Raw genomic sequence first — 27646 nt, forward strand, 5'->3', positions numbered from 1 at the left:
GTTAATTTAGGGTGAGAGGATGCACTTTGCGCTAAAAAGTAGAACTAAATGCCGGTAGTAAGTTGGGAAAAATCCTACTTCAAGAGCACATTTGCAAAGCGTGATCAGGTGCTTGCGCTTGCTATTCGTGTTCTGTTGCGTTTAGTGCAGTTTCTTAGTGCAAATTGCATCCTTGCGTCTCTTTTGCAAGCGAGGGGGCATTTTTGCATTAAGAAGTGCGACTAAACGCTGAATCACATTTCTTGCTGGATAATTCCGCATGATTACCCTACACAGAATTATGCAAGTTATGCCCACCCCTAGAGCTGACCTCCAGAGGGGCTCCCTGCAGCAGTCTTTCTACAATTAGATCCAAAGAAAAAAGTGTTGTGACACCCTAGTCTGCCTTTTGTTTGTTTTTCTTTTCATGGTGCTCCTCAATCTTGCCCTCCTCACATGCATACTTCTCCTCCTTTACAAATTGTCAATACATAGACAATTAAAGAGGTTGAATTGGGGGCGGGGTCAAATTTGGTTTCACCTAGGGTGCTCCCTGAGCCTAGGCCAGCTCTGCTCTGTCCCAAGATGACAGGCCTAGCATGATGGTGCTTCAGCATCTCTGGGTGCAGCGAGAGAATAGTCCCCGCATGCCACCTCCCATATGTCCTCAGAGTGGCAGGTTCATCTTGCAGGCCTCCAGCGGTGGAAGAGCAGTGCTGAGCATTTCCGGGATGAGGATGGTGTGGTAGGGGGCAATTCTGCTCATATAGAGTGGGCAGAGAGGCACACACTGGACCTGGGGGAAACAACATTTACAACGCTGTCAGTACAACGCAGTGCCATTAAAACGCAGTCAGTACAATGAATGCGTTGTTACCACACATACCATTACAACGCAAGTCATTACAACGACTTGCTGTAGGGGGCTTTAGGTGTTGGATTTTAAAGTCAACACCTTCCCTACTGTTGCACAGAATGGAGTTGAAATAGTAAATTATACTATTCCAAACTCCAGCGCCCCCTACAGCAAGTCATTGCATTGACTTGCGTTGTAATGGTACGCGTGGTAAAAACATAGTCATTGTTCTGACCGCGTTGTAAAGGTATGCGTTGTAAATGCATGCAAAGTGACGTCATATATTCGGCCTGGGTAATGCCAGTGGATTTGAATTTGCACCTCCCTGTATGCTGCAGATTATAACAATATGGCAGCCTGGACCCGCTGTCAGCTCTACCAATATCGGGGATGCTGTATATCAAAGCTCCACAGTCTTGCTTCTTCACCTCGTATCTTCTATCCACCACCTGCCCATGTAGCTCATTCTTGTAAGTTCTTTTCCATAGATACTTTCATTCTTTTTGTTTTCTCTTGCTCTTTCATCTCCCAATTTGCTCTGAGTGAAAGTATGACGACGAGAAACAAGTCCCAGTGGGCCACACCTTCAAACACCAGCTCAAATTAAGCACTGGCAGCAGTAAGCATGGTTCAGTTGCTGCTTTGTCTTATGTAGAGCTTGCAGCACCTAAATGGATGTGTGGACCCAAGATGCCTGGCAGGGTGTGTAACTCCAGCACCTACATGCAGATCATAGGTGCTGGAATCACATCTTCTGAAAAAAGTGACTTCCAGGTAACAGAGCGGGCAGTGTGTGAGCAGAAGGGGCGGGAAGTAGGGGACACAGTGTGTGAGGAGAGGGAGTAGTGTAATAGCAAACGGGGCAGGGAGCAAAGATGGCACTGTAAAGACAATGGAAGCCAACAACCAATGTTTCCGAACGGGAAAACACATTTTTAGTCCAGGTCAACAAAAGTGTCCCTCCTGCAGTCCATGACAAAGGGTTTGCAAGCTAAGGCGGATATTTAGAAGTAGTTGGAGAGCTGTGTAATTTCTTCCTTGATGCTAGAGGAACGGCTGGGGGAGCACACTACGCTAAGCTAACAATCAACTTCTAGGGGTTTTGATCCATCAGGCAGACAAAAACCTGATTTCTGTCATCTAGGACTTCCTGGTACCAAGGATTCTTCCTGTTGTCCCCCTCTATGGTTGTTGTTGCGCAGATACGCCGATTACCCACTGCCACTAGAAGGCGAAAAAGGGTGCAGCTTCGAGAGGAACTGTGACTGTGGAGTTGGGTGACTCAACGGAAAGGGGAGTGGTCCTACGTGCAACTTCCTAATGCTGAGATATCACTATGAATCAGAAAAGTGCGAACTTGTTGCGAGTACAGCAAGTGGGTAAAGATATGGAGATAACATTTAACATTAAATAGATATTGCTGAGGTTAAAGATGTCCCCTGTGGTATCCTATGAAGATGATGGTCACCTTTGGACAAACGGTGATTATCTTCTAGGCCTGAGCAGAGTTCGCGGAATTCCGCTATGTGGAACTCTACAAAGTGACCAAAAAACTGCTGCGCTACGCGAACCACATGCGGCGGAGTACGTTTGGTCATGCTGTTTGCATTGATTTTCAGTGCCGGGTGTTTGTCCCATTCTGTAAAATCAGTACAAACTGCACCATGCACAGCGCAAGAGAGCTCTGCTTCTTTTCTTGCTGCTCGAGTAGATTTTCTACCTGAGCGTTCTCAACGTGAAAAAAAGGTTTCTCAACACGAGCGGTCACAACGATCCGCGACCACCCACGTTGAGTAGTCTGACCACCTGTGTTGAGAAAACTTGTTGGGAGGTGGATTTTTCTCGCTCGCGCTCCCTAACTTGAAATTGGCGATTACGAGCGAGGAAAAAACACCACTCTGCGGACTGGAGTTTTTCAGAACTCCGTGAAATCCTTGGAGTTTGGAAAATTCAGTGAACAGAGCAGAGTTCACTGCCCTGGCCTAATATCTTAATGCATGTGGAAGTAGATAAATCTGTTCCAGACGTAGCATAGAAGAAGGTGGCAGCATGACACTGCAGCAGAGGGGTGCCTGGAGGGACTGCCGTGTTGAGTGGTGAGGGGAATGCCAGGGCTAATGTTATATTCTGCATTTGAAACCAGAGATTTATGATTCAATGATCCTCCGCTTTTGTCTTCTTTCACTCGCCCTGACCGACCTCCCTTCCTTTCCCACTCTTAGAGGCAGGGTTTTAGTTTGTTTTAAATGCTGTGAGAGATGTGTTGTTGATTTCGCCCTTGTGTAGGGTTGACTTCTGACTTGGTAATGTGTGATTTTGGGGTATTTTATTTTGACTGCATTTCAGAGCCCATTTTCCCGATATTTTTTGGGAAAACCTGTTTAAAACAATACTCCAGCCACTCTGGCAACACCAGTGATGAGCTGGCTTGCCAAACTGGAGGTACCCTTTGTATTCAGATATTGATTCTATCAGGGATCAACAGGCGTTCCTAGCTTGAGGGAGAACTCAGAGTGGTCAGAGTGCTACAGAGAGATCCCAGCACATACAAGAACATTTGTGGAAAAAGGAGACATATATGGGGGAGGGTGGGGGTTGCAAATCCACGCAATTTGCATTTGTGTAATTGTGTGACATTTCTTGAAAATAACATGAAAATAGCATGACATACAAACTGGACATTTAGTGCTATATTTTTGCATGAAATTACGTGATTCTGCAGTCGTGGCATTTTCTGCATAAACTTGGATTTTGCCACATTTGCCACATAACCCATCATCTGCAGTATAATCTTCATATTTTAACAAAAACAATTCTTTCTAGCTCAAATGGATCAAAAGTTACTAAAAACGTGGTGCTACGTGTTGCGGTGCAGTAAAAGGCCCTTCACAAAGGATGATTGGTCACCTTTCTGCTACTTGAGTGTGAAACTGGTACCAATTAGGTGAACGATGGATTTAACCCAGATCTCTTGACTGGGGGAGAATGTTTGCATCATTCAGCATTCTGTCAATCATTTGATGCAGTTACACTTTTCGCCCTAAGTGGGATGGGCATGCCCAGACGTGGATCCCTTGCTCACTGTGCCACTGGATTCAACCTAGCCTGGCTGATGAAGGGTAACATACCTTGAAACCGGTCCCAGGATGATTGTTTCCGGTCCAGGGAGGACCTGGCTTGGCAGTTCGGTCTGGTCTGTTCCCATGAGGCACAGGGCCAAGATTGATTTGCATATGGCTGGGTCCAAACTGGGGTGGCGTAGTGGGCAAAAGAACAATGGATTTAACCTAGATCTCTTGACTGGGGGAGAATGATTGAATCATTCAGCATTCCGTCCATCATTTGTTGCAGTTACCAATGAGGTGAACCCTTTGCCCAGATAGAGTTCACATGTGTAAAAATGTCAAAATAATTTGTTACTTTTTAAAATAAAATGTACTACATTAACCCCTTCACTGCGGGGTGTTTCCCCCCCCGCTGTGCGGGGGTGGGAGGGCCGCGCTCGGCGCCGCCGTGCTTGTGACGAGCTCAGCTCGTCATGAGGCACAGTGGAGCTGCACTCATGAGGAGCTGAGCTCGTCTTGACCACACCCGTTTTGGAACGTTCAGCACAGCGGGGTAATTATCCTCGCGTGCGAACGTTCCAACGGCCGTGATAAGCTGAGCTCGTCATGAGTGCAGCTCAACCGTGCCTCATGACGAGCTGAGCTCGTCACAAGCACTCAACGGGTTAAAACCCATATTTTGCCATACCTTGCTGCAAAATTTAGTCAACCCTGCCATATAATTTGGTCCTCCTCTGCCACATGATTGCAGTGGCCCAATTTAGGAGCACATGACATCGTGCCTTGAACTTGCTTCTTAACTTCCCAAACTTGGAGCTGTTTCAGGGCTGCGAACGCCGGAGCTCGGCCCGCACTTGGCAAAGTCGTGAGTGTTTTAGAGGTGAACTCTAAAGCCACTTGGAAGTTTCTGAGCAGCAGACAGCAGCCCCGCGCTTCCCCTGAAGGCGAGCAGACGAAGAGGCATATGTGGAGCCGACAGGGTTCCCGCCAGTGACCCGGCGCTGTTACTCATTAGAGTCACAGCTCGTCAGCACTCGGCAGACGGAGGTCGGCCATCCGGAAAGAGTGCCCGCTCTCGGCACGGGCCTTTCCATTTCACGCACAGCGGTTGCCTGTCATGAGGAGGTGTGTGAGGAGAAGGGCGAGAGAGGGAGAGGCAAGGGCATAGGAGAGACTGGGCGAGAAGAACGGAAGGAAGAGACACGGAGAGAGGGAAGCGAAGGAGTGATGTAGGGATGACACAAAAGGAGAACAAACGGTGGGAATAGAGAAAGGACACAACACAGAGATAAAGGAATCTAAAGAAAGAAACAGGGAGAAGGAGATAGAAAAGGAGGTGACATTGGGAGGGGAGAGAAAGGAAAAGGCTTGGATCCAAGGAAAGCGAAAGAATTAAACAAGCAGAGGACAGAAACGAAGACGAAAGCGGAGAAGAAAGAATGCAAAAGACACGAAGTCATGGGATACTAAAGAATGAAACAAGAAAAACACAGAAAGGAGAAAAAAGAGTGAGAGGAGAGAGTGCAGTAAATAAGGTGCCAAAGAAAAAGGAGAAAAACAGTGCCAGGACATGAAGCCAAAGACACGGAGTCACAGGAAACTAAAGAATGAATTAAGCAGACAGATCAGGAGAAGAAACAGTCAGAGGAAAGAAAACAAAAGGCCCAGAGACACAGGTAGCTGATGAATGATAGAAAGAGATTCAGAACAGGAGAAGAAACATTAAGAGAAAAGAAAGCAAAAGACGCGGAGACAGAAAGATGAAGACTGAAATAGGAAGGTACAGAAAAGGAGACTAGTGAGAGGAAAGAAAGCAAGATAAATGAAGACATAGGGAAAAGAATGAAGTAGGGAGTGCAGAGAAAATCAAAAAGAACTAGAATAAAACAAACAGAAGAAAAGAGGCAAGAGAATAAATAGCAGCATGAGAATGAAAGAAACAGAGAAATGACGCAAGAGAATAATAGGATGGAGAAATAAATTCATCTCAGAAAATGAAAACTATGGTCAGGAAGAAAAGGCACAGAGCTAGCTTCAATCGTTTAACATAACACCTTCCAGCACAATCTCTTGCACTGGGTCTAAATCTCCCAGTTTGCAGTGGCGCCTGTTCCTCTGTTGGAGTTTCGCCCCCACTTACAATACCCCCAAAGCCCCAGAGATGAAAAATAATAATCTATTACCATTGTATTTTTTATCCATGTCCGAAACAGAGCGTCAGGGTGGGGCAGGGCCTGCTGAGCGGCATCAGCAGGATGGGCTGTCAATGCACTGCTTAAAGTGTGCATGACTTTTTGGCCGGCATAACCCAGCTGTGTTAGAGCAAGTGCAGGCCTCCAGAGCGGTGTGAAGCACCGAGAGATGCAGCTCCCTCCAATCAGGGCGCTGCTTTCAAGCTGCATGAGAGCAGAGCCAAGATTGGTCAAGGGAGGTACAGCATCCAGTTCCTGAAAGAAGAGGTCCGGAGTGGAGGACGTCGTGTTCGGCTTCAGATAAATATTAGTTGTTTTTGTAAAAAAAATATCATTTTTGCACAAGTTCTCACCTCTCCTCCCCGTAGATGCCAGCCGCAACTGCTTTGCTGGACAGTTTAACTGTAGTGTGTCTCTTTAGCGGGTCACACAAGGTGTAAGACCACATTCAAGAGACTGCAGCAAGGCATACTAGTATAGTATAGTAGTGCAAAGTTCCAAAGCTCCTTCTCAAAGTCTCGAGAAGTCATAGAACATCACAATTGGCAAAGACAGTCCAAAGTTTCGAACTTTGGCCGGCTGAGCCTGAGGTAAATCTTCACTGAAGATAACATTTTCTGTCATATGATGTCTCACAGGCTAAAAATCCTATAGTAGGAAATTAAGATGAAGCCTGCAAGGATGTTGCTGCAGAGCACCCAGTGCCTTGAACAGCCCTGAGCAGAAACTGGAAGAAGCGCTTGCAAAACCAATAGCCATCGCCGCTGTTTGCCAGTGCTGTGCAGCAGGGCTTTAAGTAGGATGAAAAAAGTAAATGGGTCTCGAAAAGGGGCGTGTCCTACGTAATTACGGCCGCGGCTTAAACATGCACACAACATTTCTGCGATTCCCATAGGGGACCACTCAACCTGCATTCCAGTGTCTCTCTGAGCTTTGTTATTGCATCCAGATATAACAACACAACAACTGACATACACTTAAAACCAGCCAGCACAACTGGCTTTGTCACGGTTCTCTTTGTGCACCTTGTAGAGAGGGCGAGCCGTAGCGGTCCGTGGAGGGAGTGCTGCGGGGCGGGGAGTGCTGCGGGGCGGTGGGGTGGGGGAGGAGCAAGGTGGGGTAGTAAACTATGGATTATGGCCAAACGGAAATAAGCAAACAAATAAATAAATAAAACAAATTTAATTGTGTGCGCTGCATTGCCAAATGCGATGCAGTCCGTGCAACAAAATGTGTATTATTTATTTATTTGTTTACTTACCTCTGTTCGGCTGTATTCTGTAGTTTAATATCCCCCAGCCTGCTCCTCCCCTGCACCGCCCCACCGCCGCACCGCCCCGCAGCACTCCCTCCAAGGGCGTGCTGTAGCCAAGGATTTTAGGACCTTGTAATCTGAACACCTTTTCGACCCACTGAGAAATTCACACTGCCTTCAGCCTCAACTCCTTGTCTGTTATAAGCACCTCGAGGCGACTCAGTTCTAAGCAAGCACTATGCAAAAGTAATAAGCTGCATGAAATAAAAATACAAAAACACAACATCCTGGGAACAGCCAAAACTCTAATGGAGTGAAAGATTCAGTAAAAGATGTGAAATGAAACCGGGAACTGAAACACTGCCATAGATCACCTGAATATTTATTACAATAATTGTTCAGAAATTGTCAGTGTTTTTCCCAGTAATGTTAAGGACATGAATATAGGGCCCGATAGGCACCCGTTTCAGTATCTGTTCCAAGATACTACCAGGTCTGAGACCCGGCGGGACCTGGCCCACTTAAAGCCCTGCTGTGCAGCATTGGATAAATGAAGGAAAGGCACAATGGCACAGCTGTACATTACTTCATAGGCACACACATGCGTGGTGACAAAGGCACACGCACCCGTCATCAAGCAAGTGCACACATGCATCACCATGCATGCTGGTGCCTGCACATCGATGCTGGTGCCATATTTTCTTTCATTTACCCGACCAATATGGATAGGAAAATGAATGAAAATGAAATTTCACTGGCATAGAGGGGCTGGCAGCAGTTTGCAGCTCTGCCCTTCTAAAAAATGTAAAATATGTTTTAAAAAGGGACCACAGGTGTAGCGGGGACTATTAAGGAGGGATATACAATTAAAATAAAGACAGGTGGAGGGAGATGGGGAAAAGCAGTACATAAGGGAGAAAGTAAACTGGGACACTGGGGGATGGCATTAGGTGGGGGAGGGAGAACCACCAGTACCCCATTCACGACTGCATGGGGTACTGGTTCACACCAGTCACTGGCTCTCTTGCCCTGTGAATGACGACATTTTCTGATCACATATGCACTTCAGTGTCAGGGATTGTTCGCCAGCCCATTATTTTTCAATATTTCTCCTTTTACATTTCCCTTTTATTTCTTTGCTTCGATTCCTTTAATGTTAATTTTTCTTAAGAGGAACCTACAGCTCTCTGGGCAGTGCTAACGGGTCGCCTGCTAGCTATCAGTTTTATTTGCAGTGCACACATCTCTCGTGGCCACTCCCTCCAAACCCGGTAACGTTTATCATGGTTTTACCATTGCACGATTGTCACACGTTGATTCTGAATGTGGCTGCCATGCTGTAACTTTAAAACAATGATAAACTATGTACAACACCTCTCCAAGAAGGAGGCACTGCTGTGTTTAATTCCGTCATCGCAAGCATAACCTTCATGTTCAGACAGCAGCACGTTTTCTTTTTTCTACTTGTATACTTTAAATGTACTTTCCATATGCTGTTGGGTTTAAGTGTGTTTTATTGCAATTGTTTTGGAGGGTAAATACAAGAAGGAGTCAGTGTATGAATGAATGGATGCAGGAGTACAAAGATGAGTGGTAAATTGCATGCATGACTTACTGAGTGCCTTAACTAATCCAAGACACAAAAGGCGCATTCGATCATGAGAATAACCTATTGGCATTTTCTCCCACATCACCTCAGGCCTAAACCAGTTAATGAATGCTTATGTGAGGCACTATCGGGTCATTGGTCATTTTTAGATCTCACTGGTGGGGTTGTCAAGTAGCTGCACTCACAGTGAAATCACCTATTCTCACAAAGCGGCAGTTACCCAGATGACTAAATGACTTCCACAACAGAGGTGGGCGGAATGCTTTATTCAGCCCGTGGAACTGGCGGAATTTTGTGACTCCACATTACTCTTGTAACGTCAAATACTGCCGATCACCCCGCAATGGATTTTTTTCCCCGCAAGGCTCCAGAGATGCGAGCTTGTGAGCGTGAGCGATATTTGGCGCCCCCTAGCGTGATTTTCCAGTGTGGGCGGTTGCAGTCAAAGATACGCTTCTTGAGCAGATTTGCTCTCACTCGAGCAGATAGCAGCAACATCAACTTGCATGGCCGTGCGCTCTTGCGCACCGCATGTTGCAGTGTGCGCGGATTTTTCCCCGCTGCTTGTGCCACAGCAGCCACTAAATTGCTGTGCGAGCAGCACAATGTGCATATTTTCTTCACATTGTTGTAACTCTGTGGAATCTCTCACAGTTTTTTTGTAACTCCCCGGCATTCCTTATTCCACAGTTGCAAACCATAAATATGTAATCACACGTCGCTTGTAACATTGCTCTTTTCACAAGTGTTCACAAATCCTACCAACAGTACAGGAGGTCCAGACTTCAGTTAACATTTGAAGTAGGAAATCATCGAATACATGTCGAATTTGGTAGCCATTTTCTCTTTTTAAATAGTTCCATAAGGTTAAACATTTTAAGTGACCAAAAAAAACAACAGACATGTGTTTGATGGAATGCCTTCTGCTCTAAGTTTCTCACAACAAAATGGAAGGCACAGCAGCCAATGAGATTTCTGCAATTACCAAAGTGGGCATCAGGAGACATTCAAGGAAACAAAATGACCATCAGCTAGTTGCATGAACTGCAAATCAGCAAAGAATGGGGGGCCATTAGGATGGCGGGCGGATTGCCCCCGACAGGCTGGGGATAGCCACCGCTGGCCTGGTGTGGGCAATCCGCCCGACATCCTCAGCTAAATGCCCCACCACCATATTAGTATGGCAGGGGTGACCACGGCGGACGGAAAGACCATCCGCTGCTTTTCCGCCCGGTCGCCTTGCGGCCGGGGCGGAAAAGGTCTAACATGGTGGCGGTGTCTATTTGACACCGCCAGCCATATTAGGACAGCCCAGGATAGATGACTTTCCGTGGTGGCGATGCCGCCACGGAAAGGCATGCAGTCTTCACTTCGGGGGCCCCCTGCGGGCCCCCAGAGTGAAGTAGAGGTGGGGGTGCACAGGGGGGTACCTGTGGTACCCCCCTGCATTTGCATTAACAAAGCGTCAGGCACCGTGCGGTGCCTGCAGCTTTGTAAATGCAAATGCATTCGATCATGTTTAGCATTGTGGCGGGCGGTGCTGAGTGCCATCAAAGTGTGAGAATACTTCTTGCATTCCATAACTGAAGCTGACATTTAAGCCCACTAAAATCTAAGGAGGTCTTACATTCTAGTGTTTATTTTTAGGTGTTTCTGGTCTGTTTGGGTCTTTAATGTCCAAAATGTCGGAAAATGTTTTACAGGACACTGTGAAAATTGCTTCCTTACCAGCCAGTGTTGAACTCCACGTGAGCATCAAAGAACCCCACGATTGGGGCGGTGGCCGCCTTCCACCCCTGGATTCTGGCTCGAATCAGCCCTTCCCGCTTGGTGTTGCGAACTATTTTCACCAGACCTGGGTACCGCTTGCTCACGTACTGATCCAAATTGAATTTCAGTTCAACTGAAAAAAAAGAGAAGGGAATAAATAGTCTGCATTCATATACAAAAATTCTACATTTTGCTTAAGAATTTTACGTGAATCTTAAATTCGTCCTCAGCACTGGGCTACGAACTCACCAAGAACACACATATCAAATATGAAACACATTTCTGGAGAAAATGTTAAATTTAAATAATTGGTGCTGAATTCGAAACCAAAAAAAGGCCATGGTTTAAACATTTCAAATCAGCCCCACAGAGGAGGAGGCCACGTCTAGGATGGGGTTATGGGGCCATGGTATGGTCCTGTTAGCCCATCCAGCTCTGAAACCAGCCCTCTAAGCAAACAGCATGCTTGGGAAATGCACGCGAGGGAGAAGGGTCATTGTGGTCCTGGGAGTGTCCACCGGTGCAAAATGTTTCCACCACGACATTTTTTTGAATGAGGAAATTTGAGTGATTCATTTGGGTCTGGGTCTAGAACTCCTCCAGAAAGCAGAGAGTGAGCACCCAAATTAAGGTTAGATAGACTAGCTTAAAGGGTGTGGGCAACAGCGGGTGGTCCCACATAGCGATTGGCAAAGTTACTAACATTGCCTTAACCCCTTCGCTGCAGCGGCTATTCAGCCGCAGCGCTAAGGGGGAGGCGGGGCCACGTGGCGGTCCCGTGCTCGTGACGGAGCCGCTCCGTCATGGCCCGTGGTTGAGCTGTGCTTGTGACGGAATGGTTCCATCACGGCCCCGCCCGCTCTTCAGAAAGTCCAGCGCAGGCGTGGAATTCGCGCTGCGCAGGCACGGTGAGCGGGCCATGACGGAACCGTTCCGTCACCAGCACAGCCCACCCGAGGCTCGTGATGGAACGGTTCCGTCACGAGCATGGGAGGGGTTAAAGTCCAGACCGAGTGCAGCAGCCCACCCTTGGCTCTCCTAGGGAATTGATGATATAAATTAAAGTCAGGAAGGTTTGCTTCCTTTGTACTTGGGGTCTTGAAAAGGTTTTGTAGATCTTCTCCTCCCACACCCTCACAACCCTCAATAACCAGGACAGTGGCCGCAGCAGATTGTCCCTACAAGCTGGGGCGAAGTGCATCAACGCATTCACATTGACATGCATTGACATGCATAGACGGGGACATTTACTGTTAAGAGCTGCTTGTAGGTCCTCCAAAACTCAGGGGCAGATTTACAAGCCCCCTGCACCACCAGTACATCACTTTTTGTGACGCACTGGTGGCGTATTTTACTGCTTCATATTTACAAGGACAGAAAAAGCCACCCTGCATGGCTTTTCCTGTCCTTGTAAATATGGCCTCTTTACATGCAGCACTTTGCGTGAAAGGGGCATTCCATGGGTGTTGCTGTGGATGTTCCCACGCAACACCCATGGAACGAGACACATTTCCAGATTTAAGAGGAATGGTAAATTTGGAAATGTGTCTGAATTCTACGCTCCCCTCGGGGAGGCGCAACTAGGAGAAATGTTTTCATTTCTCTTCGTTTTTTCCTCTTCCAATGCGTGCTGCATTCTACAGCAGACATTGAAAGAGGAAAATATCTGTAGTGATTGTTTCTGTGCAGGAAGGGGTCCCTTCCTGCACAAAAACAATCTCCCCATGACGCAGGCCTCCTTGCACCATGGTGCAAGGGTGCCTGCGCCGGCGCATGGCTACAGTTTGAGCGCCAGTGCAGGGGGAAGCACAAAGATGCAACATATTGTTGTAAATATGTTGCATCCCTGTGCTTTGAAAGTGACTCAGTGTGGCGCAGCCAAATGGCTTCTGGAATGCACAGAGTCACTTTCATTGTAAATCTGCCCCTCAGGGTCTATTAGCTCTGTACACCGTGAACGCAGAGGCAGGATGGAAGTGCTAAGATTTGTAATACACTTTGGAGTCCACCCAAAGGACAGGTTGTTGTCCGTTTCTCGACTTGTTGTGCAGCAAGTGATGGGTTTAAAAACTCAATTTTCCTGTATTAACGTGGAAACTCATAGCTACACAAAGTATCCTTTCTCAAGTGGAGTTATTATTTGACAAGGGTGTCCAATGTAGACCCAGGAGGGCCGTCACAATGCCACGTTTTCAGGATAGTCACGCAAAATATTTGTCCATACAATTAATCTAAATGGAATGCTTGCACTTAAGTCAAACATAATTCTAAAACAAACAATGTTGTACCTGGAAAGACAGAAACCTGTCTAGACCCCAAAATCGTACAACCTCTAACCTCTGCGGCCCTCTCCCTGAAAGTGTCAGTGATTTTGTTAGCAAGAATTGGGAAAAACTGCTCGGTAAAGTACATGGTAGCAACATATTTGAACAGTTATTTCCTATTGAAAGGAAAGAAACTTGGATTAGCTGAAATTTGGTGCAATGTTTCCAGCTAGATTATAGATGTCTGCCCCCTGGTCCCCCTGCACCAAATTCAGGCCAATTCATAAGGGCCTTTGTAAGAAATAAAGTTAGTAGTTGAGAGGAGTGGAAGCACCACTCAAATAATAAACACAATCCTTGTCAGAGTGCACCATAAAAGTCACTAAATAACCCTGGGCTTAACCCTTTGGTAGCCTGGGACAAAAGCAGCCAGGCTTACTTTAGAGGCAATATGTAAAGTATTTATGCAGCACTCAAACAGTAATACATTGAAAAAAACAACACCAGAAAAATCACAAACCAATTTAGATAAATGGAGTTCAATTAAATAAAGAATATGACCCCTAAACGACAAAAAATCCAAATAGTAGAACCTAAGAAAGTTTTAGGTGTAAGTAGCGGCTAAAAGCACAAAGTGCCACTCATATCTGGTTGCATTGGACCAGGGGGAATTGACAAGTTTGGTGCTACCACAATGGAACGTAGATTGGAAACATGGATCAGGTTCATCCCACTGAAGAGTTACCTTCTCAAGTCTGTGCAAACAGAGCTGCTCGTGTTCTTGGGGTAGCAAGTGGGAGGCTGTCAGTGTGAGGAGCAGGTTCGGCATCTCTGACAGTCGTGCTGTAGCACAAAGAGACAGTTGTTACTGGGGATTTGTGTTGGTAGTTGACATAATCTGTTGGCGGAAACAGCTGGGCTCACTGGAGCTTTTCATTGACGGTCATCAGGAACAGTCGCAGCTCAGCACGAACAGATCAATTTGGGGCCATTGTCCTGAGTCCCCCGAGCGGGACTCCACCGTTATTAAGGGCATTGTTTTCTTCAGAGCCCCGAGAGGCTCAAGGACGCATTTCAGTTTATTTAGAGCCCGAGAGGCTCAGGGCATCAGTTGTTGAGGAGCCCGCGAGGGGCTCTTGAGTGCCCACATTGTTGTATATGAGCCCAGCGAGGCTCCAAGGGGCCAGTCATTTGTTTAGAGCCACGAGGCTCTTGGGGGACACAAGTGCTTTGGTCAGAGCCTGCAAGGCTCCAGCGTTGGCCCACCAGTGTTGCTACAGCTGCCCAGCAGTTAGTGGGCAGCTGCTCCCTTTAGGCCCTGACATTTGGGACAGTGCTGCTGTTGTGCCTATGAGCACCTTGCGCAACTTGTGATTTACTTGCCAATGTGATTTTGCGCTATTGAGTTGTGTCCTGGCACCTCTGAATGTTTTTATGCATCATGTGTCTTCCTTGTTCTTACACCTCTGAATGTGTTGGTTTATGCATCATGTGTTCTTCCTTCCCTGCACCTCTGAATGTGTTTTTGATGCATCATGTGCCTTGTTCTTACACCGCTGAAGGTATGTTTTATGCATCATGTGTTTTCCTTCCCTACACCTCTGAATGTTTGTGATGCATCATGTTTAATGTTCATTTGCTTATACCCCTAATTGTATTGTGATATTTAGGTGGTTGTTCTTTCTAGTACATTTGGTCCTAGTGAGGTCCTGGTTCCCTGTGTGACATTCTCCTAAGGTGGTTAGGGTTGCGTAGGTGGTACTTACCTGTTACCAGTGGTTACTGGTTGTGTGCTATATTTGCTAATTTGTGCTACAGTGATTTTATATCCTATATTCTATGTTCTAGAAGTGCTATTTCTACTAAGTGCTGATTCTGACAGTGGCCCACGTGGCCCTGTCCTGGTGTAAATAATCCCTTGTGAATATTGCCCGTGCCAGTTGGCACAATGTATATTGTGTGATTACTATCTGATGTGTTTTGACAATACAAAAGTTATTTTTATATAACCTTGTGTGGAGTTCCTTTTGTGGTGTGCCTAGGATGTTGTTGCTGTTGTGTGCGTGCGCAAATGCTTTACACATTGCCTCCGGGATAAGCCTGTCTGCTCGTGCCAAGCTACCAAGGGGGTGAGCAGGGGTTATCTTGGCGTGTGACTCCCTTGCCCTGACTAGAATGGGGGTTTCTGCCTAGCTTTGGCGTCAGCCTTGGCCAACCAGAAACAGCCAGTTCTAACAGCTGTTTATATTTATGAGGAATGTTTATTCCTCAATTTTGTTTTTTCTATCATGACAGACAAATAAAATCTGATTTTGACTCAGAAAAGCACTGACTTATCATTGTTCTCTTATTGTGTAAATTTATTCTTTGAAAATTGAATAATAAAATCCTAACCAGTTGGAAGACAACTAGTGTATTTCTCTACTGTTGCTCAACACTCCCAAGTGTGGTCAAGATTTTCTCTTTGGTCACTGCTGCCTGAGTGGAATGACAAGCTGAATGTGACCTGTTCTGACCTTTCTTACAACTCACCCTGCAAAGTTAGAATCCCCAAAACCTGACAGAAATAAACAAAGAAACTTCATAGATGTGTTCACCTCTTATGAACCCATTGGAGATTCCATTTTAATCCCTGTACCCCATTCAACCACTATATCCAGGCTTGTTTTAGGATGGGGAAACATTAGAATAGGTCCTCTGCTGTAAGTGTCCTATTTTCCGGTTGGGTGGCCAGAGCCGGCTTTGAAAGGTTTGAGATTTTGCTCACTTAGACGGCTTTCAATTCTCTTCTGGTGCTGCTTTTCAGGTGACCCTCCTTCAGCCAATGGAGTACAGGGTCTGATCACATAATGATGTTAGGGGGACTACTGGTTTGGTTATCTCGCTGAAAGTTAATTTGCGTGTGGTCTACACACGTTCTGAAGCTCCCCTCTCAGCCAATAGACAGCACAGGAAGCCTGCACCTCACCTGATCTTTGGAAGAAGTTTACTTGTTGGCGTGAGCGGGACGGGGGTCAAGGGAGAGCTACTTGGAATCCTTGGTAAAAAGCCAAGAATTTAACCAACTGACCTTCTCGCCATAATATCAAATTATTTTCAAGTATTTGGGATATTCATTTTTGTTGGCAGATGCCCAGCTGCTTTGATTTACTGGTGGCTTTTTTACAAGGAGCAAAACACCAATAGAAATGCCAATGCAGTCATTGATTTCCTTCCCTACTTTCGAGATCGTGCACATCCCTGATTCAATGTGACACAGTGAATTCGCTTCTTTTTCTTTTTATTTCTTCCTTCAAAGATTTTGATCAATTTTTACAAAAAATTCCTAGTATACTATACACATTTCATTTTTACAACCCACACCCATCTTTACACATTCATACAAGAAACAACATAATTGGTTTTTTGACATTTCTATTGGTGTTTTGTTTAATGGGCCTAGCTTTGCTGTTGAGGGCCTGAACCTTCTAGTGGTAGCTCTTTTTTACAAGGAGGGCAGGAGATCCATGGTCTTCGAGAAGATGAAGCTGTCTCCAAAAATGTCATGCGAAGGTAGCAGGGGCAGGAACTAGATGATCTGGGCAGGGTTCTTAGAACAGCAATTTGGAGAACACACTTCTGCCAGCAACAATGTCACCTTCATGTGACAACCAATGAAAAGCCAAAAGATACATTGTGCAAATCTCTACCACTGAGTGACAGAGCAAGCAGTGCTTAGCTCTACCAGGAAGTCAAGTAGCCATGAATCCATAACTCTCCAATAGGAGAATGGTTCTAGGTTATCACTGCTCCACCACTGAGCCCTGAAGCGAACAACACACACCCCTACAATAGAAATAGGAAGCCAGCAGGACAGGCTCAGTTATGGATGGACCATTAGCAAACATGGGGTGACCCTGTGTCCCTCAGATCCTGGGTATGTATGATATATACCAATGTGGTTCTGTCTGGAATGTGTCAATTTCTTTGTTCAATGTAATCAATATATCCACAACAGTCAATTTTTTGTGAAGAACATTTATAATTTTAAATGGAAGAAAGAAGGTTCAACGTCACTTTTAAAGAACCAAATAGGAATACTTGGAGCACACCACAGGGACACAATATTTTTCAGTCAGAAATGACACTTTGTATTGTATGAGTATTATGCACACAAATTAATGAATATGGCTGTCCATAAAACAATACAATGCAGGGCAATAAAGTGATTGAAGTGCACGAAAAGTGACTTTTTGGTGATAAGTGAAAAAAGTGCTATACATATATTATACGAATTGGTGACACATAAGGACAACATTAGTTATACTGTACTGTCCAATTTCTCAATGCATGAAAACACGACCCATGAGTGACTTTATGTTGGGGACAGAGAAGCTGCATGGACTAGTGTGACTGCAACGACGACGTTTTGACCCTAGTTGATAGCGCAGCTTAATAGGCATCAGAGGCGGGTCTTCATCAGGGCAGGGGGTAGGAAAACAATAGTTGACAGTCACTATGAATAAATGATGGAAATCCTATGATGTGAATAGTTTAGTATCAAAATTAATTCAGTTTACGTACCACAGGTAGACCCACACCAGGAGGCTGTGGTCTGAGAAAGAGATGAAAAAGTCAAGCGGGCTCCACCAGCCGGTGGGAGAGGAGTTAAAGAGTGATTCAGAAACAGTGATTTAAATCACGCCAACTGCAAGTGATTGTTACAATAGGGGAAGACGTGACCTGTTCTGTCTGCTTCCGCTTTGCTGCTTGTAGTGTGTTCCAAGTATTCCTATCTGATTCTTTAACAGTGACGTTGAACCTTTTTTCTTCCATTTAAAATCGTAAATGTTCTTCACAAAAAATTGACTGTTGTGGATATACTGATTACATTGAACAAATAAATTGACACATTCCAGACAGAACCACTTTATCAGTTTTGCATGGAGCCAGAAGCGCAGAGCTGGGTACCTTTGAGAACAGTAACCAGCAGAACCCTGCCATACATTTCCGAGTCCACGTACCAGCAGCACGCTGCCATACAACTCGGAGTCCACGAACCAGCAGCACACTGGCATACATGTCTGAGTCCACGAACCAGCAGCACACTGGCATACATGTCTGAGTCCACGAACCAGCAGCACACTGGCATACATGTCTGAGTCCACGAACCAGCAGCACACTGGCATACATGTCTGAGTCCACGAACCAGCAGCACACTGGCATACATGTCTGAGTCCACGAACCAGCAGCACACTGGCATACATGTCTGAGCCCACGGACCAGCAGCACACTGGCATACATGTCTGAGTCCACGAACCAGCAGCACACTGGCATACATGTCTGAGTCCACGAACCAGCAGCACACTGGCATACATTTCTTAGTACACGAACCAGCAGCACACTGGCATACATGTCTGAGTCCACGAACCAGCAGCACACTGGCATACATGTCTGAGTCCACGAACCAGCAGCACACTGGCATACATGTCTGAGTCCACGAACCAGCACTGGCATACATTTCTTAGTCCACGAACCAGCAGCACACTGGCATACATGTCTGAGTCCACGAACCAGCAGCACACTGGCATACATGTCTGAGTCCACGAACCAGCAGCACACTGGCATACATTTCTTAGTCCACGAACCAGCAGCACACTGGCATACATGTCTGAGTCCACGAACCAGCAGCACACTGGCATACATGTCTGAGTCCACGAACCAGCAGCACACTGGCATACATGTCTTAGTCCACGAACCAGCAGCACAGTGGCATACATGTCTGAGTCCACGAACCAGCAGCACACTGGCATACATGTCTGAGTCCACGAACCAGCAGCACACTGGCATACATGTCTGAGTCCACGAACCAGCAGCACACTGGCATACATGTCTGAGTCCACGAACCAGCAGCACACTGGCATACATGTCTGAGTCCACGAACCAGCAGCACACTGGCATACATTTCTTAGTCCACGAACCAACAGCACACTGGCATACATGTCTGAGTCCACGAACCAGCAGCACACTGGCATACATGTCTGAGTCCACGAACCAGCAGCACACTGGCATACATGTCTGAGTCCACGAACCAGCAGCACACTGGCATACATTTCTTAGTCCACGAACCAGCAGCACACTGGCATACATGTCTGAGTCCACAAACCAGCAGCACACTGGCATACATGTCTGAGTCCACGAACCAGCAGCACACTGGCATACATTTCTTAGTCCACGAACAAGCAGCACACTGGCGTACATGTCTGAGTCCACGAACCAGCAGCACACTGGCATACATGTCTGAGTCCACGAACCAGCAGCACACTGGCATACATGTCTGAGTCCACGAACCAGCAGCACACTGGCATACATTTCTTAGTCCACGAACCAGCAGCACAGTGGCATACATGTCTGAGTCCACGAACCAGCAGCACACTGGCATACATGTCTGAGCCCACGAACCAGCAGCACACTGGCATACATGTCTGAGTCCACGAACCAGCAGCACACTGGCATACATTTCTTAGTCCACGAACCAGCAGCACACTGGCATACATGTCTGAGTCCACGAACCAGCAGCACACTGGCATACATGTCTGAGTCCACGAACCAGCAGCACACTGGCATACATTTCTTAGTCCACGAACCAGCAGCACACTGGCATACATGTCTGAGTCCACGAACCAGCAGCACACTGGCATACATGTCTGAGTCCACGAACCAGCAGCACACTGGCATACATTTCTTAGTCCACGAACCAGCAGCACAGTGGCATACATGTCTGAGTCCACGAACCAGCAGCACACTGGCATACATGTCTGAGCCCACGAACCAGCAGCACACTGGCATACATGTCTGAGTCCACGAACCAGCAGCACACTGGCATACATGTCTGAGTCCACGAACCAGCAGCACACTGGCATACATTTCTTAGTCCACGAACCAGTAGCACACTGGCAAACATGTCTGAGTCCACGAACCAGCAGCACACTGGCATACATGTCTGAGTCCATGAACCAGCAGCACACTGGCATACATTTCTTAGTCCACGAACCAGCAGCACACTGGCATACATGTCTGAGTCCACGAACCAGCAGCACACTGGCATACATGTCTGAGCCCACGAACCAGCAGCACACTGGCATACATGTCTGAGTCCACGAACCAGCAGCACACTCGCATACATGTCTGAGCCCACGAACCAGCAGCACACTGGCATACATGTCTGAGTCCACGAACCAGCAGCACACTGGCATACATGTCTGAGTCCACGAACCAGCAGCACACTGGCATACATGTCTGAGTCCACGAACCAGCAGCACACTGGCATACATGTCTGAGTCCACGAACCAGCAGCACACTGGCATACATGTCTGAGTCCACGAACCAGCAGCACACTGGCATACATTTCTTAGTCCACGAACCAGCAGCACACTGGCATACATGTCTGAGTCCACGAACCAGCAGCACACTGGCATACATGTCTGAGTCCACGAACCAGCAGCACACTGGCATACATGTCTGAGTCCACAAACCAGCAGCACACTGGCATACATTTCTTAGTCCACAAACCAGCAGCACACTGGCATACATGTCTGAGTCCACGAACCAGCAGCACACTGGCATACATTTCTTAGTCCACGAACCAGCAGCACACTGGCATACATGTCTGAGTCCACGAACCAGCAGCACACTGGCATACATTTCTTAGTCCACGAACCAGCAGCACACTGGCATACATGTCTGAGTCCACGAACCAGCAGCACACTGGCATACATGTCTGAGTCCACGAACCAGCAGCACACTGGTATACATGTCTGAGCCCACGAACGAACAGCACACTGGCATACATGTCTGAGCCCACGAACCAGCAGCACACTGGCATACATGTCTGAGCCCACGAACCAGCAGCACACTGGCATACATGTCTGAGTCCACGAACCAGCAGCACACTGGCATACATGTCTGAGTCCACGAACCAGCAGCACACTTCCGCACCCATGAACCCTGGAGAGAACAGCACATGACCATTTCAATGAGTCCTGCAACAGTTGTACCCAGCTGCACCAGCCTTTCTGGAGAGCCCTACAGCCAGTAGTACACTGTCCAACCACTGATCCCTGGGCCAGGTACCCACAGCTCTACCATCGAGCCATGGAGCCAGCAACACACTGCCCTTTTGTGTGTATGTATGTGGTGTTTGTATAGCACAAGCCTAGCCAAAAGTTAGTGAAGAGATGTACAGGGACACACCCAGGCATACAGTCAAAAGATGAGAGGAGAGGGCACTGGATTCTGGGTGCAGAAGTGTACTGTTACTGTCATCATGTAAAGAGGTGAGTCTTCAACCCTGTCCTAAAAAGAAGCAGATTTGGGGCAGTCCTGAGGGATACTGGGATGTTGGTGCAAATCTTGGACGCACAGATGGGAAAGACCTGGCCCTTGTTTTTACCTTTTCACACTTGTTTTTTTTTTAGAGAGTTTTATATAGCGCAAACTAGACCCGAATCGGGTATCAGAGCGCTTTACATGAGCACCAGTTTTGTTACAGAAGGACACATTCATTTTTTTTGTTAGGCACAGGGAGATTAAGTGATTTGCCCAGAATCACAGGATGTTCAGTGTCTTTGCCAAGACTCGAACCCGGTTCCCCAGATTCGAGGTCAACGGCTTTAGCCGTAAGGCTACATCCTCTCCCCACTTATTATTCTGCAGCTTATGGTGGCCTGGCTGCGGGTGTGCTGAGATTTACCAGAAATGGTGAGCTTGCCTGGAAGATAAGGTGATATATATGTTTAGTCCCACACCACTCAGCTCTGTATGTTGTTGGGACAGTGGCATAGCTAGACCTACTGCTGGCCCTAAGTTTGCTGCCCGGTGCAGGTAAAAGCGAGTGGGGGAGGGGTGCGGGGGCCGGCGGCCTACAGGCAACTTGTTCCGGGAGGGTGGCCGCTGACAGACAACTTGTTCTGAGGGGGGGTAGGGGAGGGGGTTAGGGGTGGCGTCTCATGGGTGACTTGTTCTTAGGGTGAGGGGTATGGATATTGACAGGCACAACTTGCTCACCTCCGCCACCCCCAAAAAGAGTACCCTGAGGGGAAAGCACCCACCTGCCCCCCTAGCCACACCACTGAGTTGGTAAGGCACTACGGTGCAATCTAGGTATGAAGCCAGCATTGCTCAGCTGGGTTACTGAATCATGGGCCAGTATTGCACAACCCTATTTAGAGGTGCTAATGTGAAACAATTACTCTCCCTCGGTCCTGAGAAGAGAATGGGGGGCCGGAGGGGAACAAGAGTGCAAGGGATGGGCATGGGGTGAGGCTAATAGGTCATTGAAGCAGGCAATCCAAATCTTGCAAAAAAACAATGTGCCTGATTTACAATAGTAAACTTACACACCTGTGTATGTTTAGGATTTCAGGCAAATCGCAAAGAAATTTAAGAGTACTATCTTTATGACTACGAAGCATCTGCATTTGTGACGGAGACTCCAAGCATTAAAAGACAGGCAGTTGTAAAGATACTACTCGTAAAATTTGTTTGTGAATTCCAAAAAATCATAAACCTGCAAAAAAGTCTAAGTGTACCTAGCGAATCAGACCCCATGTATTTCAGGACACCATCCTGCCAGCACCACATTAGCAGTTATACATAAGTACTTGATGCATGCTTCACATTTTACATTACCAACACTTCTCAGCATGACTCCTCTCCTGGTAATGCAGGGTGTTAATTTCTCAGCTGAACTTTTACACTTCTAAAGGACAGCTCCAGCAATTTTCAGCAGGGCTGCTATACTACTAATAAACTTCTTCGTACAACTGCAGTACTTTTAGTGTCAGCAGCTTTGTGCAGGGCTGCAGTATCAGTAATGCACAGTCTCACCCCTGGCAAGTTTCCCAGGTCCATATGTGATGTAATGTTCAAGTCTGGGGTTTTTCTTTGAATTCTGGGACTTGTCGTCTTGTTTGTTGCATTATAAAGCAGGACTACAAGTCCCAGAATTCAAAGAAAAAACCTCGAACTGGAGAAGCACCTCACACACAGACCTGGGAAACTTGGCAGCTATGCAGTATTTGCAACGCTTCACAGGGGTATTATGCTTTTAATGAGACAGGCACAACACTTCAATTGGAGACTGACATGTTTTAATTGGGCAGTTGAAGAACTGACGAGAAACTATAGTAATCAACAAAAAAGCATTACAGAGAACACCGCTGGCCCGAAAACGGGGAATTTACCCTGGCTTGATTTGTACTAACTGTTGTAATATCATTCAAAGACTATATATTGACCACTTAGTAAGTGAGAAGAAATCAAAATAAACCACTATGGAACATGTGATTCTAGGAACCTAATATCTTCAATTAAATGTCCATATGAATGGATGTAGGAAGGTGAAAGAACATGAAAATTGACAAATCGGATAACAGAAAATACATCTACAAAATGAACAGTTGTATTGAGATCGAATGGAGCAGAACACTTTATATATTCACAATGTCACATATCAAAACTGTGATTTCCAATGTGTGAAATTGTTATGAATCCTCGTGGGGTGAGAACCAACATCGTAAATCTTTTATGAAAAATAGAATTTGGGTAGATTAAACTATTGAACTTTGGGAACCTGAAGGAGATAATTGTTAAGGTGGGTATTAGCTGCTGTCTTTCACATAACCACGATGGTGGTTAAGGGGAGTATTAGCTGCTTTCTTTCACATAACCAAGATGGTGGTTAAGGGGAGTATTAGCTGTTTTCTTTCACATAACCAAGATGGTGGTTAAGGTGGGTATTAGCTGCTTTCTTTCACATAACCAAGATGGTGGTTAAGGTGGGTATTAACTGCTTTCTTTCACATAACCAAGATGGTGGTTAAGGTGGGTATTAGCTGCTTTCTTTCACATAACCAAGATGGTGGTTAAGGTGGGTATTAGCTGCTTTCTTTCACATAACCAATATGATGGTTAAGGTGGGTATTAGCTGCTTTATTTCACATAACCAAGATGGTAGTTAAGGAGGGTTTTAGCTCCTTCCTTGCACATAACCAAGATGGTGGAAGTAGAACTCTGCCACATGTGAGGCGCACAATGTGCATTGCAGGAAATGAGGTAAAGGAAACGGGGAGAGAAATAGAAGGCATCACAAAATGAGGTTTACACGAAGAATGGAGAAAGCTAATCATGGATAGGAAAATATCACTGAATTGCAATTGAAGACATGAGGAATTACATAGGAGCAAGCTGAGAAGGAGATAAGGCCCGACTTTGGAACTGGGGAAGCAGCGTCCACTCAACATTTGGTGATTGCGGCATAATCAATTAATCTCTCCATGCTTAAAAAATTAATGTAACCTTGTGTGATGTCATCCGGTGCCCTAATGCCCTTGGACCACGTTTGCGCTACATAACACTGCAAAAACTCTCTAGTGCAATGACTGACCATTATAATTGTTTGAGGAGATTTGAGATAGAAAGAATGATTGACAATATGTTTTTGTTGCTTTAACAAAAGGGTAAGGTTTATAGTCCTGATGAAGGGTACGGTTGGCACCTGAAACGCATTGATTGGGTGTAACTGAATTTGCGGAAAGTATGAAAATACAAGAAATTTAAATGAATGGAAATTGAATGTAAATTTGCTAATATAAATGAGTGATTAAAGTCTGATGGAAAGATATGCTGTTGCACGCTCACAGTCGCATCATAATCATGAATTTATATTGGTAAAGACAAGCTGGTAATCTGTTGTAAATCGTCCCAGAGAACCCAGGGGACCCCTAATTGTTATATTTATGTGGCAATGATCCAGTGCGATTAGATCAAATTAATTTTTTCCCTGATAAAAGCTCTGGGTCCTAGGCACTGCTTCTGCCGTCACCTGCCCCGTGCTGCCCTATGCATGGCAAATGCAAAAACAACAATTGATGGAAAAAATGCAGAAAAATGTCATACATTCACACCAGTACAGAGTTCTGGGCCTAAGTCCATTCTTTTTTTGCTCCCCATGGCATTCCAGTTTGACCCCAGCCACTTGCAAACCAGTCTTGACCCTGCGCCCAATGGGAACAGTCCAGCCCGAAAAGCCAGGCCAGGTCCTCCCTGGACTGGAAACAAGCATCCAAGGACAGGTTTCGGGGTTCACCTCTCATAAGTCAGGATGGTTTGACTCCAGTGGCATGAAGAGCATGGGACCCACATCTGGGCATTCCCGTCCTACTCGGGGTGACAAATGCAAAAACAACAATTGATGGACAGAATGCAGAACAATGTCATACATTCACCCCATAACAGAGATCAGGGCCTAAATCCATCGTTTTCTTGCTCCCCATGCCATTCCAGTTTGAAGGCAGCCATATGCAAATAGTCTTGACCCTGCGCCCAATGGGAACAGTTCAGCCGAACTGCCAGGCCAGGTCCTCCCTGGACTGGAAACACACATCCTAGGACCGGTCTCGGGGTTTCACCCTTCATCAACCAGGAAAGCTTGACTCCAGTGGCATGGAGAGCACGGGCCCCACATTCCACTCGGGGTAACAAATGCAAAAACAACAATTGAGGGACAGAATGCAGAACAATGTCATACATGAACTCCAGTACAGAGATCTAGGCCAAAATCCACGGTTTTCTGCTCCCCATAACATTCAAGTTTGAACCCAGCCGTATGCAAATCTGTCTTGACTGCACCCAATGGGAACAGTCCTGCCCGAACTGCCAGGCCAGGTCCTCCCTGGACTGGAAACAAGCATCCTAGGACCAGTTTTGGAGTTCCACCCCTCATCAACCAGGATAGCTTGACTCCAGTGGCATAGAGAGCACGGGACCCACGTCTGGGCATACCCATCCCACTCGGGCTGAGAAATGCATAAATAACAATTGATGGACAAAATGCAGAATAATGTCATACATTCACCCCAGTACAGAGATCTGGGCCTAAATCCACGTTTTTTTGCTCACCATGCCATTAAAGTTTGAACCCAGCAATATGCAAATCTGTCTTGACTCTGCAACCAACAAGCATCCTAGGACTGGTTTCAGAGTTTCACCCGTCATCAGCCTGTATAGCTTGACTCCAGTGGCATGGAGAGCACAGGACTCACGTCTGAGCATACCCGTCCCACTCGGGGTGACATGCAAAAACAACAATTGATGGATTGAATTCAGAACAATGTCATACATTCACCCCAGTACAGAGATCTGGGCCTAAAACCATCGGTTTTTTGCTCCCCATGCCATTCCAGTTTGAACCCAGCCATATGCAAGTCAGTCTTGACTCTGGCCCAATGGGAACAGTCCAGCCCGAACTGCCAGGCCAGGTCCTCCCTGGACTGGAAACAAGCATCCTAGGACTGGTTTTGGGGTTTCACCCCTCATCAGCTAGGAAAGCTTGACTCCAGTGGCATGGAGAGCACGGGACCCACGGACCAATAATGGATTTAACCCAGATCTCTTGACTAAGGAAGAATGTTTGAATCACTCAGCATTCCGTCCATCATTTGTTGCAGTTACACTTTTCACCCTAAGTGGGATGGGTATGCCCAGACATGGGTCCCTTGCTCACTGTGCCACTGGATTCAAGCTAGCCTGGCTGATGAACGGTGACATACCCCGAAACCGGTCCCAGGATGCTTGTTTCCAGTCCTGGGAGGGCCTGACTTGGCAGTTCGGTCTGGACTGTTGTCATGAGGCACAGGGTCAAGACTGATTTGCATATGGCTGGGTCCAAACTGGGGTGGTGTAGTGGGCAAAATAACGATGGATTTAACCAAGATCTCTTGACTGGGGGAAAATGTTTGAATCTTTCAGCATTACGTCCATCTTTGTTGCAGATAAACTTTTCGCCCTATGCATGGCAGCAGGGCTCTGGGTCCTTGGCACCGCTTCTTTGTTCACCTGCCGCATGTTGCACCGTGCATGGTAGCAGGGCTCTGGGTCCTTGGCACTGCTTCTGTGGTCACCTGCCCCATGCTACCCCATGCATATCAGCATGGCTCCGGGTCCTTGGCACTGCCTCTGCAGTCATGTGACTCATTCCGCCCCATGCATGGCAGCAGGGCTCTGGTCGGGCAGGTTGGATCAGAGAAGGAGATGGTTGGTGGATGCACCTATCCGCACCTACCACAACATGCTCTGTGATGTTGGCACCGACTGGGCCAGGCAGACATAGAAGGAAGATGCTGCATGCATGACCCATGCTAATGTTGCTGTCAGTACTTAGACAGATCATGTAGCTCCTACGCCAGAGCACTGCACCTGTGAGCACGTGTGACCAGTGTGTGCACCCACAGAGAGCTGGTACAGTAAGGAGATGATCAGCAGCCGAGTTGGGCTACTTCAGGTTCCCCACTCAGAGGCGTCCACACTGATGGGCCCACTTTCACTCACAGTTGACTGCACCATATACATATTGTCGGCAATCCTATCTGATTGCCTCATTGTAATTTTCTCCCCTCAACTAGACACGCAACCACGGTGCATTTCCAGGGTACTTTGCCCTAGTGCCAATCCTCATGGTTTATTAAACCGCCACATCTCGCAGCACTAGATCTCATTCTCCCGTTGAGGACCCGCTGCCACAGTCCTCTTCACGACATTCGAACCGCCGTTTAAATTACTACGCCTCCAAGTACCGCTATCCCCAGCATTGCTTCTACACTTCCAAGATACACTTGGC

At 46.7% G+C, this 27646-nt stretch overlaps 1 protein-coding gene across 1 annotated transcript in view; it reads right to left on the reverse strand.

The window, feature by feature from the left end:
• GALNT9 (polypeptide N-acetylgalactosaminyltransferase 9) overlaps window positions 1-27646 on the reverse strand; it is a 739748-nt gene that overhangs the window by 375635 nt on the left and 336467 nt on the right. The window contains exon 4 of the mRNA XM_086944705.1: window positions 10685-10859. Coding sequence (XP_086800831.1) covers window positions 10685-10859 — 175 coding nt within the window. The remainder of the gene's footprint in view (window positions 1-10684; window positions 10860-27646) is intronic.

The sequence above is a fragment of the Lissotriton vulgaris genome, chromosome 11 (genome assembly GCF_964263255.1).
Source record: "Lissotriton vulgaris chromosome 11, aLisVul1.2, whole genome shotgun sequence".
Classification (NCBI taxonomy): Eukaryota; Metazoa; Chordata; class Amphibia; order Caudata; family Salamandridae; genus Lissotriton; species Lissotriton vulgaris.